Source organism: Pleurodeles waltl, chromosome 4_1 (genome assembly GCF_031143425.1).
Source record: "Pleurodeles waltl isolate 20211129_DDA chromosome 4_1, aPleWal1.hap1.20221129, whole genome shotgun sequence".
NCBI lineage: Eukaryota > Metazoa > Chordata > Amphibia > Caudata > Salamandridae > Pleurodeles > Pleurodeles waltl.
In genome coordinates, this window is record NC_090442.1 from 280,503,514 (window position 1) to 280,517,857 (window position 14,344).

General features: G+C 44.5%; 1 protein-coding gene across 2 annotated transcripts in view; it reads left to right on the top strand.

Annotated features, from left to right (window-relative positions):
- The window catches only part of MYRFL (myelin regulatory factor like), a 689,165-nt gene that overhangs the window by 412,516 nt on the left and 262,305 nt on the right, over positions 1 to 14,344 (top strand). For both annotated transcript variants that reach the window (XR_011202270.1, XM_069228327.1), the window contains exons 9-11: positions 1,613 to 1,723; positions 5,345 to 5,435; positions 8,222 to 8,422. Coding sequence is in view for 1 of the 2 variants with exons in the window: in XM_069228327.1 (XP_069084428.1) it covers positions 1,613 to 1,723; positions 5,345 to 5,435; positions 8,222 to 8,422 (403 nt within the window). In the remaining variant the exon portion in view is untranslated. The remainder of the gene's footprint in view (positions 1 to 1,612; positions 1,724 to 5,344; positions 5,436 to 8,221; positions 8,423 to 14,344) is intronic.

Here is a 14,344-nt window from a genome sequence, read left to right on the forward strand (position 1 = left end):
CTTTGAAGATTCTGCCCAGGAATGTCCATCCTGCCTGAAGGAGGTGTAAACACCCCCAACCAGTGCAGGCTTTTGTCTCTAGACCCCGAAAGTACTGGCTCTCACCTTAGGGGGTCAGAAACGTGGATAAGGTGGGTGAACTGGTCAGGACAAGTCAGTTAACACACTAGTAGCTGGTAGGTTTTCAGGGGGCACCTATAAGGTGCCCTCTGGGTGCATGTATTAGTCAATCCAACACTGGCATCAGTGTGGGTTCACCAATACGAGATGTTTGATACCAAACATCCCCATCTTCAGTGAAGCCATCATGTAGCTGGGGAACTCATAGTGACCAGTGTCCTGCATGTCTTCTTAAAATGGCTTCCCAGGCCACTCACTATGTCTGAGAATTGATAAAGACATAGCAGAGGCATGTCTGCTTGTGCAGATATGCCTTCACATGTAATAGAATGCACCCTGACTTAGGGCTGTAAGGCCTTCTAGAAGGGTTACATATATTATATGCAGTGGTGGGGGACATGTCACACAGGCTGTGTGCCATGTTGTGCTTTCACTTTTATCTGCACCAAGACACGCAGCCTGCAGTGGCAGCCTGTTATATGCTTGGTGAGTGGTCCCTTAGGGTAGCACAATTTGTGCTGAAGCCCTTGGGGTCCATCCTTAGTACCTCAGGCTCTAGGTACCAGGGGAACCATTTACTAGGGACTTACACAGGGGGCTAAAGATTTTACCAATTGGGGAAATGACTATGTAGTTTTGGGGAAATAGCTCTGGCATGGGGGGCCTGGTTAGCAGGAACCCAGTGCACTTTCAGTCGAAATTATATCAGATACGAGGCAAAATTGGGGGCTAACCATGCCAAACAGGTGCTTTCTTGCAGGGATCACCAGAAAATCTGAGTGGAGGATTGTACATGGATGTAAGTACCATTTTGATAGATCTGTCAACAAGAGTCTTACTCATCAAATGTATTTGTGGCTCATTTGTAACTGATAAATAGAAAATAAGGTCAGCGAGTGGATATTGCTGACAAGTAGTGACAACATAAATTTGTTATGCACCCATCTCAGTCTCTGTGAGAGTACCATAGGAACTGTGGGACAATTTGCCGATGGTCTTTGATACATCAAGCTACTTCCATAGGTTTCATGGAAGTCGACCAAAGTAACCTAGAGCACCTTTATTACAGCATTTCTCTGTGTTTTCAGTTTAGTGGCTAGTCGACTGTGTAAAAACAATGCATAGGTACTGAAAGTCTATAGACTGACTGTTACTCCACCCATCATGTGCTGTTCCTGCCCTTCTCTTCCTCACCCCCTTTTTGCCACTTCTCTCTACCAAATTGTGGATTCCCATGGAATTTCTTCCACTTCCAGGACTGAAGTTAGACTTCTAAATCAGGTTGTTTTCCAAAATAGTTAAATGTCCCAGATGTATACTGTGGCTGTGATGTTGGATGCTATCTTTGTTGGCGGAAGTGTTGCATGTAGATTGAGAGTAACTTATTTCAATAACCAAATCATTGACCAACATTCATTGATTTTAAACTTTAGTGATTGAGAATGAAATAGAAGACTTACTGCACAAGCTCATTTGTTTACTTGTTTTGCAGAGTTGATTTGCCAGGAGACCAAGTTACAAAAATAACACTGGGACGGTTGCATTTCAGTGAGACCACGGCTAATAACATGCGCAAGAAGGGCAAACCAAACCCGGACCAAAGGTAACTCAAAGTTTGCACTCAGTGCCAGGTTGAAATAGGGGTTGTTTCTGTTGTTTCTTTTAGCAGATATAAAAGGTAGAGCTTCTGGCTGACAGGAAGCAGTAAACAATCTTTATGATAGCTCTGAGGTTTTGAGAGCTTTGCTAATATTATAGAATCAAATGTGAAGACTAATGCTCCTATCAATCGCCTAAATCACTGTATCCTCAATTACATCCTTTCAGGGGTGGGATATGCTCAGTCTTTGGCACATGCTGTAGAGTGCACCTCAAGTATAGAGCATAATTAACTGTAGGGCTGGCGTTAGTGCTGGTGAGGCCCGGTGCAACATAGTTTTTTGGCACCCGCCCCTTGGCCTCTGCTGCAGATTCCCTCACTACCATCTGGCAAAAGTGTCCCTCATCTCTCCATATCCCTTCTCTCAGAAACATTTCATTTGTTTTAAAGCACAGGTAAAGGTTGGCTTTACTAATCCACTCATCTAGACCCATAAAATACAGATCTGTTCTTTGCAGCAGGCATATTAACCTATGTGCTACTGTATAGCGAGTAAAAACTGCCACTGAACAATACTCCGATCTCTCTCTGTAGCAGTAACATTAATCACTAGAGTTATCTTGACATTTTAAATGCTCCCTGAAAGCTGGTCGCACAATGAACTCTACAACAGATGTTTTAAAATTGAAAGTTATTGCTCAAAATAGCGCCCCCCCAGAGGTTCGTGTCCCCCTTCCAGGTCAGCCTCCAGTGCGCCTGCACCCCACCACCTAAAGCTGGCACTGGTCAACAGCGATACCTGCATTGAAATGAAAATCTGGAAATGTCAGGACCAATGAAAAAAACACTATCTCGCTTACATTATGTGATAGGTTTGTATTTCTCCTATTGATTGTCGGGAACAATAATATTGTAACCATGGCCACTGGACTCACTATCTTATTTATTCATCCATTCACAGCATCTGATTTATCTTGCATTGGATTAAAGGCAATTCTGAAAATAGTGAGGTGTCACACAAAATATATGCTCCCAATGTAATTCGTTGGTTACTGTGAGTTATGTATCTTTCTAGCATAAAACTATATTGTTGGAAAATGGATTATTGGTAAGGGCAGGTAGGTACCTTTACTTAGCAATAGGCCACTAACCTCCACTTAGGTCCAGTTAGGTCTCAATAAATTAAATACAGCTCAACCCTTAGTAGCTTGTCAGCGAGCGACAAGGCTTAATTTAGGAGACATATGCGTAAAGCTTTTAAAAATCACAAAACAGTAAATAAGTAAAACACACAACACAATAAAAATCTAACACCAATGTATAAAAATTTATTATATTTTTATCTTTAAAATGACACCAAAACGAATAAAATTGGATAAAGGGAGCCGGAGATATTAATTTTTAAAGAATTAATGCTTTTTAGCGCTTAGAAACGAAGAGCGCCAATCTGGTCATCTGGTCGCACCTTGACTGGGGCAAAGTCAAAGTTTGAGGCCGACCGCAATGGAACCCTGCTCGGCTTGCAGGAGGCCTTGGTCAAATGTTTACCTTCGGACGTAGTCGTTTTTCTAGAGATTTTCTTCAGCGAGACCCCCTGCTTATAGTTACATGGCACCTAGCCCTAGGGGCACATAGGACACACCTTAGGGGTGACTTATATGTAAAAATAAGGTAGTTTAAGACTTTGGAAGGCCTGCCTTTAAAATGACACTGGACACCTCAGCAGTGCACCTATAGGTGTACCACCTATGCTGGGGTCCCTAAACCTGCATGCCCTACCATATACTAGGGACTTATAGGTAGGTTGACTTAGCCAATTATAATTAGCCTAATTTGCATACTCATTTTACACAGAGCACAGGCCCTGTGACTGGTTAGAAGTATCCAGGGCACCATAAGAGTCAGAAAAACAGCAGCAAAAAGTGAAAAATGGGGGCAAAAAGTTATGGGCCTCTGCAATCAGCCCTGTTTTCTCACATATATAGTGTATTTTGTTTCTCTGACCTAAGGTGTCCTACTCACAAATATTCACCACCAGAATCGCTCTATCCCATCTAGAACACATTAAGAAGACATAGGTGGCACCTTGATTAATCACTCCCAGCATGACCCACATATATAATATGGGTCATTAAAAACGTTCTACATGGTACGTGTTATATTTTCATACCAGTGGAGAGGATGCACTTCACTATAGTAAAATCTAATGATTTTCATCTATGAGTTCCCCCAGGCAAAAAAAAAAAAAAACGATTTAAAAGAGTTTCCTCACAGTTTTCATACTTTTAACTGCTGCATTTGTTACACCGAGATTGATTATATGTAATATCACTTGCACAGTCTGTCGTTCTGCTGTATGCTAAATTAAAAAGATAGTAGCCTATTTTGCCGCCAACTGTAACATACCATCTCTGCACATGTTTTTTTTTGTCCAGTGTCACCATTCATGGCAAACAATAAATTAGAAAGACTTAAGAGAGAAAGGAACTAAGATAAGTGTACACACGTGTAACTTAAGGCTTTTGAACCGGGGAAGAATTTGTTGCAATACAAAATGAGATTTATGGTGTTGTGCACCATCAGAATTGCGACATGAACTAAGTGAAGAATCATGTTGTTACCATATTTAATAGTTTGAGCATTAAGAAACAGTGGGAAGAAGCTGCTGAGAGAACACTGGCCTTAACAGAGATAGGGTTAAGCAGCGGAAAAGGGCACTGTGTGACATGGGTAAACCATCAATGAGGTCTCGTATGAGGTACCATAGGCAGCTCTAAAGGCCACATCTACAGAAAACAAAATTAAGCTAGTGTGTGGCGTAGAGACTATGAGAGGTATCACAGAAACGTTTAAGTACCTCACGAGAAAGAACATAATAAATGAGACAAGCATATTTCAACATAGATGAATCCTCAACATGGCCCTGACTAAACCATTCAATCTAGGTTCTTGGGTGACTCGTGAGAAGCCTCTGCCAATTCCTCATTAATTCCCACAGTTGCTGAAGACAGTCCCTTCTATTGTTGACTGGTAACTGGTCACAGTTTCTCTTTCCAAATGCATGCTCGGGAGGAAGCAGTTTCCCCAGTATCAGTACTGTGGTTGCAAATGGTGTTTGGACAATAAACCTTTCTACATTCTGCGGCTCTACACAATTACATGAAACCTTCTTCAGCGTGTTTACTCAGTCCATCTCACGTATTCACACAATTACTCATATTTCTGCGATTTCTTAGAACGTAACGATAATCGCATCCACTCATCAGGCAAACTATACAATACACAAAGTCCACATCTCCAGATGTTCTCTTTTCTTGTGATCATTACACCCTACTCTATAAGAAACAAAGCAATGGAGGTTTGACTGGTGCAAGCAATCTTCCATTCGGAACCAGAGCAAGATATGAACAGGAAGGGCAATAGGAAACATTTAAAAATATGAATAATTTCTCAGCTAGGAATATTCAGCTTGGGGTATTATTCAGTGAAGCAAAACTTGCAGGTTAATCCGAAAACATGTTATTTGTAAACATTGCTGAATTAACTGACACTGATAAAAAAACCTTGCACTGTATTGTTTTGGATTTAGATATGATGTGGTTACAGTGTTTTCATTTATTCTAGGTACTTCAAGTTGGTGGTTGGCCTGTACGGTGCCACTCAGGACCATTCGTATTTACTGGCAGCTTGTGTCTCTGACAGAATTATAGTGCGGGTATGTACTCTCAGCACACTATTCATTTTAGAGGCATATGTATTTTACAAGATATGTTCTACAAATATTTCTATGACCCACATCTGTAAAAAAATTAGCGCTCCCATCATTGAATATGTGATTAATACTTTGTGAAGTTGCTCAGGAAGGAAGACAGTTGATAGCTTGAGTTAGGTGTGCAACATTTTATCCCATAGGTTGTGTAGGACCCTTTATTGATCTTTGCTGAAAGATGCGGTAGCCTGGACCTGCCAAGGTACCACCACCCGCTTCAAGGCCATAAATGAAAATACAGTTTACAGGCAAGTTTGTCTAGTAATTAGATGGGGAAATAGCCATATCTTCCTCTTCCAGGGCGGTGCTGGGGTGGTGGTAGTGCCAGTCAGCTCTAGGTGGCAGCAGACTACTGTACCTTAGCTCAACAGTTCAGGTGGGGTTCCCATTGGCTCACCGCACTTATGCAGCAGGCTGGGTGAAACCCAGGGATTCCTTGAGCCCTACGGAGGGGCATACAGAACTCATCAGCATCACTCCTTTGGACTCCTCTGTAATCCCTAGGATTCACTTTCCTGATTTGCACACGCATTGTACCTTGGCAAACAGTAAATCCTGGACATTCCTCTTAGCTGGAGGTTGTATGTGAACCAGAGAGAAGTTAATCCTAGGGAGTATTATAGTTCTCTCCACAATGGAATGCCTTGGATCCTTCCTGCATTTCCATGCATGGACAGTGGTGCAGGAGTGAGGTGGGAGCTAGGCTATTCACCAGGTCATCTTCATGTAGGCAGAACCAGCATGGTGCCTTCCAGCTCTAAGTATTACCAGGCATCCCTGAAGGACACCAGAGGAAACAGGGGCATGAGAATCATGGGGCACACCACCATGCGGATGTCCACCTCTAACTTGCCATTTTCTGACTACCTGCCTTCTGTAAATTATTGAACAAAGCTGCCAGCCACAATGTCGTTACGTTTCTGGGACATTGTTGTGTATCAGGTTTAGTGTATTGCACTGAGCAGTGTATGGGCTGAAACATATTCAATATATGTGTTTATTAAGTATAATTGACATAAGCCTCTGATGCATTATTGACACGACTCATTGGCCTTACAGTGAATTATGTTATATGGCTGTTGAAGAAGAACAAACAGGTCTTCCTTTCTAAAACACTCAATTAAGAAGGGACATTTTGCTAGAGTGAATAATGGTGAACAAACTTTAGTCTCAGTTGGAGCATGGATATTTATGTTAGAAATCTAATCACAGGTCATCATACACACTGCATAGTTTTTACATCTTCACATTTGACATAAGGCACATTCACAGTATATCCATACATAAAATCGAAAGCTAAAAAAAAGGGACGATGAGACAGAAAAAAGTTTATCCAAAATTTCAAGACATTTCATCCTGGCCATAACAAATAATCAATTGTCCTTTTCTTGCCAAAATCCAGAAATGGTACTCCTGATGCAGACTTTGCAGGCGAAGAATAGGTTTCAGAAATCACTAAAATTATATATTCCCCCTTTTGGGTTTCAAGTTCCTTTTCTGGACTACTTTTCCTTTCACTTTTCCAATAAAATGTTCCTAGTAATCAGTGGAAGTTTAGTGATAAAGTCTGTAGGGCTGTTAGATAGACGCGTTCACTCGTTCTCCTTTTCACTCACTCTCCAGTAGTGCACAAAGAAAAACATGTTTAAATTTTGTTTAAGACATTTTATTAAGTGAAGTTTAAGAACATTAACTATAACATTGCATAAACAGAGATATGCTGTTGTGAATCTATATTATACTTATAAATGCATATCAAATATATAAATGAGTTACGTAGATATGGCAATGTAGTATCAAAGACCTACATTTTAAATAGATAATGAAAGAGAAAGAAAAGAAAAGGAAGAACAGCAAGAAGAATAGAAGGTGAGAATCAAGTGATAGCCTTATAGAGAAAAAAGTAAAAAACATAGTTACAGCAAATAGAAGATAAAATAAGTGCATATCATGATGAGCGAAACAGGTAATATAATTTACATTTATGGAGGAGGGGAAACATCTATTTCCTTAGCAGTGTGTGTATCAAATAGTTACTAAGTGGCACCCGTAGCTGATGGCACTTAAAGTAGATTTTCAATAAATCCGGACTACAGAGTCTATAATGATAACAAACATGTCTGATTTAATTAAAATGAAAGTACACAAAGACGTCTGCTTTTTTTACCACAATATGTGATATATTCTAATATTAGGTTTCAGAAAATAATATAATATAAATACATATTATAAAGTAATATGACATAATGTAGTCGAATGCAATATAATGTAATATCGTGTATAATTATAATCTGTAATTCATTATAAAATAATACAGTAAAATATAATACTAGAGGATAACACTAGGCTAGAACTTAACATGCTTATCATATACTCATTAGTGCGTGGCAAAAATATTTGAAGAGGCCAAAGCGTATATTGATTGGTTATGTTCAACAGGTCACGACTAGCATTTGTAATCCCAGTGGTCCAATAAATCTGTCCTTCAGAGATGAGACCAAGAGACCCCTTCAGTAGCCACGAGTCGTTGAAAGCGTTTACTTGATATGCAGCCCTTGTCATGTGCAATTTGCCTCTGTGTTATTCTTTCAAGTGTCTCAATAAACAAGCACTGGCGTTCAGCCGTGGCCGGCAGTGCTGCCGCCTGCTCGCTGGACGCCCGCGCGCTCTGAAGGATGCAGTAACGAGAGCTGACTTCACGCCACTGTGTCTCTGTCTGTGGTATTTTGCAGGCCTCTAACCCTGGGCAGTTTGAGAATGACAGTGATGCGCTGTGGCAGCGAGGGCATGTTCCAGAGACGGTCGTTTGTCACGGGCGCATAGGGATTAACACGGAGACTCCGGATGAAGCGTTGGTTGTCTGCGGCAATGTGAAAGTGATGGGGGCGGTCATGCACCCATCTGACAGTCGAGCCAAACAGAATATCCAAGAGGTGAGTTTTAAGTACAGAACAGACATTTAGATCTGCTCCTCGGCCTGCGCGCTTCATGAACCTGACGTGTAAGAAGTCGCTTGCTCGCACTCAATACACTTACACTTTGGCCTGAGGAGTTAACATGTTCTTCTCTCCCTCTTGGGGCATTTCAGCCCGTATTTTACTGTTTGCGTCCCCGGGGGGGTGCAAAAGTTTGAAATTAAAACTTTTAAATGAACGAAAAAAGATGCAACTCACTTAACGCGATAAAATAAAAGGAGATCTGGCATCTTTTTCTTTTTAAAACTGAAACGCATTTCTTCAACGATTTTTTTTTTGTAGTTACTTGGAAATAGTGCTAAGCGTGCAGGTTGGTGGTTGTCTAGAACGCTGATTAGCAGGGCCAGGTTATTTTATTACAGCCATACAATGAGAGTCTGAGAAGAGAGAAGTTGGGAAAAGCCGTTTAAAGATGCCTTCGACACAGCAGGGTTGTAAATCTTACCAGACAGTCTTCAGAGGCAAGTCAAAGAAACCTCCAGGTATCCACGTCTCACTCTAGTAGCCTGGGCCGAGGCCCTCACAACGTTAGTCGTTAAAGGGACAGAACACTTCGAAATGTAATTTAACCGAAGACTAAAAATAAAACATACCTACTAATAAAAAAAAATGCAGAAAAACAATAGTGAAGTAAAGTTTATCGGCAGCTGAACCAACTCTTCTTGAGAGTGGGGTACAAGGCTGCCATGGGATTTAAACTGCCCCCCGGGAGGGTGGAAAAAATCAGCCGTAATTTGGGTGCAGCGGGCCAGTCCAGTGCTTTGGCCCCGCCTCCACTCACCTGCTACACCAATGGCAACAAGGCCTCTGCTTGTAGGCAGGGCAAGTCCAGTAGGACTCTGGGACAGTAGAACGGGCTTCTTCTCCCAGGAATCACAGCGAACTTTCATTCGCACTGCTATGTCACTGAACCCCAGCAGGCACTATACATCGGATCTCAGCATTTCTCATGCTGTATTTTGAGCATCAAATAAACTATTGGTAAGCTGTCTCTATAATGCCCTACACGCACCTCTACAGCAATGTGACATCACCAAATTTTAATGGCAGTTGCCCTAAGTCTACTGAAGTCTCTTGTATGGCTTCCTGTAAATCTAAGAGGTTGGAGGACTCAAACTTTGGGTAAGTTCTTCTTTGCCCTTTTAAGGGACACGCACTGTAAAGAGGTGGATATACCCTGCCTCGACCCATGGTTACACACCCTCTTTAAGAGATTGGAGGGGGTGGGGGGCGTTGGGTTCCTGAGGACATTACCTCAACAAACTTCTTTGAGAAACCCTTTGCCGGCGGCTTCTGAAAGTTGCTAGAACCTCTTTAAGATGGGTTTTTGAATATTTGTTTTTCCTATGCAGCCCCCCTAGCTAGCCATGGTGGACCCGGGCACAAAAAATACAGAAAAGGGCCCCACATGCTAGGCAAAAACTCCAAGCACATCATGGTAATTTAACTGCTGTTTCACAGAAAAATATCAATTGTCACTGTTCCCTGACTGTTCTTATTTGCCCCCTAGGAGTCCCCCACTTGTCTGTTGTAGCACATAGCACAACTTCCCTACTCATCGCATGCAGCAGCCATCGAACAAGGCTGGTTATGTGCACAACCCCTGGGCCGTGCCCACATAGGAGGAAGTCTGTGGGTATAGCACTGAGTGCCTGTTCAGTAAACGAACCCAGACTCTGAATACATCTCCTTTTAAGGGCCTTCGATCGCTTCCTGGCAAGTTTAACACCTTACATGCAGAGCCTTTCAACCCCTACCACCTGCTGAGATTTATATTTGGGTCAGTTTGTGCTTAAGCCTTAACGTTTTCCACAACAATTATCCAGACGAAATGTCCACCCTTTCCCCCACATTTTGGGGACTCCAAAGGTATCTAGGGTTTGTAATTTCCTCTGGATAACTCAGAGAAAATAGGCAAGATGTGGAAAAATGTCTTTGTTTTTAAATGGTAAGAAGTGTACAAGAAGGGGCTGTGTTTGTCTGTTTTTTCAAAAAAAAAGTGCATTAAAAAAGGTTGCTGTGCGAGATTTCCCTCGTTGCAGCTTTTCCCAGCATTCAAGAACAGTTGTACAAAAATGCCATTTTACCATTCTTTGCAGTGGCAGTTGTTATTTACCATTTTTGCAGTTTCTACCTACTTGCAGTTTGTGGGGAAAGTGGTATGAAACCCGTGGAGGACCCCAAGAAGCTCTACGATGCTGGAAAAATAGACAACGTCGTTGTTAGAAATGGGGTTTTTGGTTGGCAGTCAGGTTGCCCTCTGTCCAAGCAAGAACCCTCACTCTAGTCAGGGTAAGTCACACACAATCCAAAATCAGCCTGTGCTCACCCTCCGGTAGCTTGGCACGAGCAGTCAGGCTTAACTTAGAAGGCAATGTGTAAAGCATTTGTGCAATAAATCATACAACACCATAGCATAACACCACAAAAATACACCACACAGTGTTTAGAAAAATGTATAATATTTATCTGGGTATCTTCAGGTCAAAACGATCAAAGTTGCAATATGAATTTGTAAAGATATCACTGAAAAGTGATATAAAGCGTCTTAAGTCTTTAGAAAGTAAACAGAGTCTCTTTCAAACACAAAGTACCTGGTTTCTGGTGGAAAATCTCCTCAGAGGGCCACAAAGGAAGAGGTGCGTGGAAAAAGGGTGTGTGCGTCGATTTCTCCCCAGCACACATGGACTTGCGTCGTTATTTTCCACGCGGGGAAGTCGGCGTCGTTTTCCGGCGCGCGGACAGTCTCTTTCTGTGGATCGCGGGGATTACCAGATGTCCCGGGTCTGTGCGTGGATTTTCCTGCTTGTTCTCCGGCTGCGCGTCGGTCTGCGGGGCTGTGCGTCAAAATTACGATCTCACGGCAGGCGTCGCGTCGATTTCTCCTCTAGACTTCGATCTGTGGGGCTGCGCGTTGAAATTACGATCTCACGGCAGGCGTCGCGTCGATTTCTCCTCTAGAGGTCGGTCGGCGTTGTCCTTGCGAGGCCGTGCGTCGGATCTTCGATCGTCCCAAGAGCGTCGCGTCGATCAGCGTCGGAGTGCGGCGTTTTTCTCGCCGCGAAACAAGCTGTGCGTCGAAATTTTCGGCGCACGGAGCGTCCAAGTAAAAGAGAGAAGTCTTTTTGGTCCTGAGACTTCAAGGAACAGGAGGCAAGCTCTATCCAAGCCCTTGGAGAGCACTTTCACAGCCAGACAAGAGTTCAGCAAGGCAGCAGGGCAACAGCAAGGCAGCAGTCCTTTGTGGAAAGCAGACAGGTGAGTCCTTTGAGCAGCCAGGCAGTTCTTCTTGGCAGGATGTAGTTTCTGGTTCAGGTTTCTTCTCCAGCAAGTGTCTGATGAGGTAGGGCAGAGGCCCTGTTTTATACTAAGTTGTGCCTTTGAAGTGGGGGTGACTTCAAAGAGTCTCTAAGAAATGCACCAAGCCCCCTTTCAGTTCAATCCTGTCTGCCAGAGTCCCAGTAGGGGGTGTGGCAGTCCTTTGTGTGAGGGCAGGCCCTCCACCCTCCCAGCCCAGGAAGACCCATTCAAAATGCAGATGTATGCAAGTGAGGCTGAGTACCCTGTGTTTGGGGTGTGTCTGAGTGAATGCACAAGGAGCTGTCAACTAAACCTAGCCAGACGTGGATTGAAGGGCACAACAAGATTTTAGTGCAAAGAAATGCTCACTTTCTAAAAGTGGCATTTCTAGAATAGTAACATTAAATCCGACTTCACCAGTCAGCAGGATTTTGTATTACCATTCTGGCCATACTAAATATGACCTTCCTGCTCCTTTCAGATCAGCAGCTGCCACTTCAACAGTGTATGAGGGCAGCCCCAATGTTAGCCTATGAAGGGAGCAGGCCTCACAGTAGTGTAAAAACGAATTTAGGAGTTTTACACTACTAGGACATATAACTACCCAGGTACATGTCCTGCCTTTTACCTACACAGCACCCTGCTCTAGGGGTTACCTAGGGCACACATTAGGGATGACTTACATGTAGTAAAAGGGGAGTTCTAGGCTTGGCAAGTACTTTTAAATGCCAAGTCGAAGTGGCAGTGAAACTGCACACACAGGCCTTGCAATGGCAGGCCTGAGACAGGGTTAAGGGGCTACTGAGGTGGGTGGCACAACCAGTGCTGCAGGCCCACTAGTAGCATTTAATCTACCTGCCCTAGGCACATGTAGTGCACTCTACCAGGGACTTACAAGTAAATGAAATAGTCAGTCATGGATAGACCAATCAGTAGTACAATTTACCCAGAGAGCATATGCACTTTAGCACTGGTTAGCAGTGGTAAAGTGCCCAGAGGTCAAAAGCCAACAACAACAGGTCAGAAAAAATAGGAGGAAGGAGGCAAAAAGTTTGGGGATGTCCCTGCCAAAAAGCCAGGTCCAACATGACCCCCTACCAGCCTAAAGCCAGGGGAGAACAATCACTATCCTGATGTACTTCCCTGTTTGAGGCGACAGAACAAGGACCCAGGCCCACAACAGCAGGGGCATGCTCCAGTTCTTCGCCTTCCTGACTCCAATTGGATCACTCTGTCCATACTCTCAGGGCCCACTAAGCCAACCCATGGGGAACCTTTCTCCTTACCTGTGGATCCCATCTGTGCAGCACCTAACCTTACTTTGCTCACAGATGTATCCCAGGAGCAGGATAGTACCACCATGACCAACACAGTGGTGTTGCCCACTCTACCCCCGGGGTGTGACACTTGTCCCCTCCCCAGGGATAACTCTGTCCACCCGGACAGCAAGCCACAGTGATTACTGACAGCTGTCAGGGATGAGAGCCAGGCCCCAGGCCTCTCAAAGCTCTCCCACCACTGTGGCTGTGGAGAGTGGGGGGCGGTAGCCCCAGGTGCTGGGCACCCTTTAACAACGCTCCCTTCCACCAGGTCAGGAATGACAGCCTGAACCTGGTCCTCCCCTCGGGGGCTCTGTACCCTCCCTCCTGGAGCGGTACCCCCAGAGTCCAACATGGTCAGGGTGCTTACAGAAGTCGCCCTGTACCATTCCTCCACCAGTGCAGGACTGTTAACCTGCAACTGGCCCTCCAACCTGGGGCCTGTACCTTCAGGTTGGACTAGGGCCTGGGGTGAGGCTTCCCTCACCCTGCTCTCCCTTCTGGGGTCCAGCACCCTCCAACTAGGAGTGGCCTCCTCAGAAGGCAACATGGTAGGGGCACTGTTATCAGTAGCCCCTCCCTCCAGGTCCGGGGGGACACCCTGAACCTGGTCTTCCAGCCCAGGGTCTGTACCCTCAGACTGGATCACTGCCTGGCAAACCAGGACTTCCTGGGAGGCACACCTACCCCCCACCAGGTCAGAGTTTAACCTCTGCACCTGACCATTCAACTCAGAGTCACCACCCTGAAGTTGAACCATTGCCTGGCACGCCAGGACTTCCTGGAGGGCACACTGACCCTCCACCAGGTCAGAGTTTAACCTCTGAACTTGGCCATTCAACTCAGAGTCACCACCCTGAAGTTGAACAATTGCCTGGCACGCCAGGACTTCCTGGAGGGCACACTGACCCTGCACCAGGTCAGAGTTTAACCTCTGAACTGGGCCATTCAACTCAGAGTCACCACCCTGAAGTTGAACAATTGCCTGGCGCACCAGGACTTCCTGGGAGGCACACCTACCTCCCACCAGGTCAGAGTTTAACCTCTGAGCCTGGTTCCCCAACCCAGAGTCACCTCCCTGAGGTTGAACCATTGCCTGGCAGGCCAGGACTTCCAGGGAGGCACACCTACCTCCCACCAGGTCAGAGTTTAACCTCTGAGCCTGGTTCCCCAACCCAGGGTCACCACCCGGAGGTTGGGCAATTGCCTGGCACGCCAGGAATTTCTGGGGGGCACACCTACCCCCCACCAGGTCAGAGTT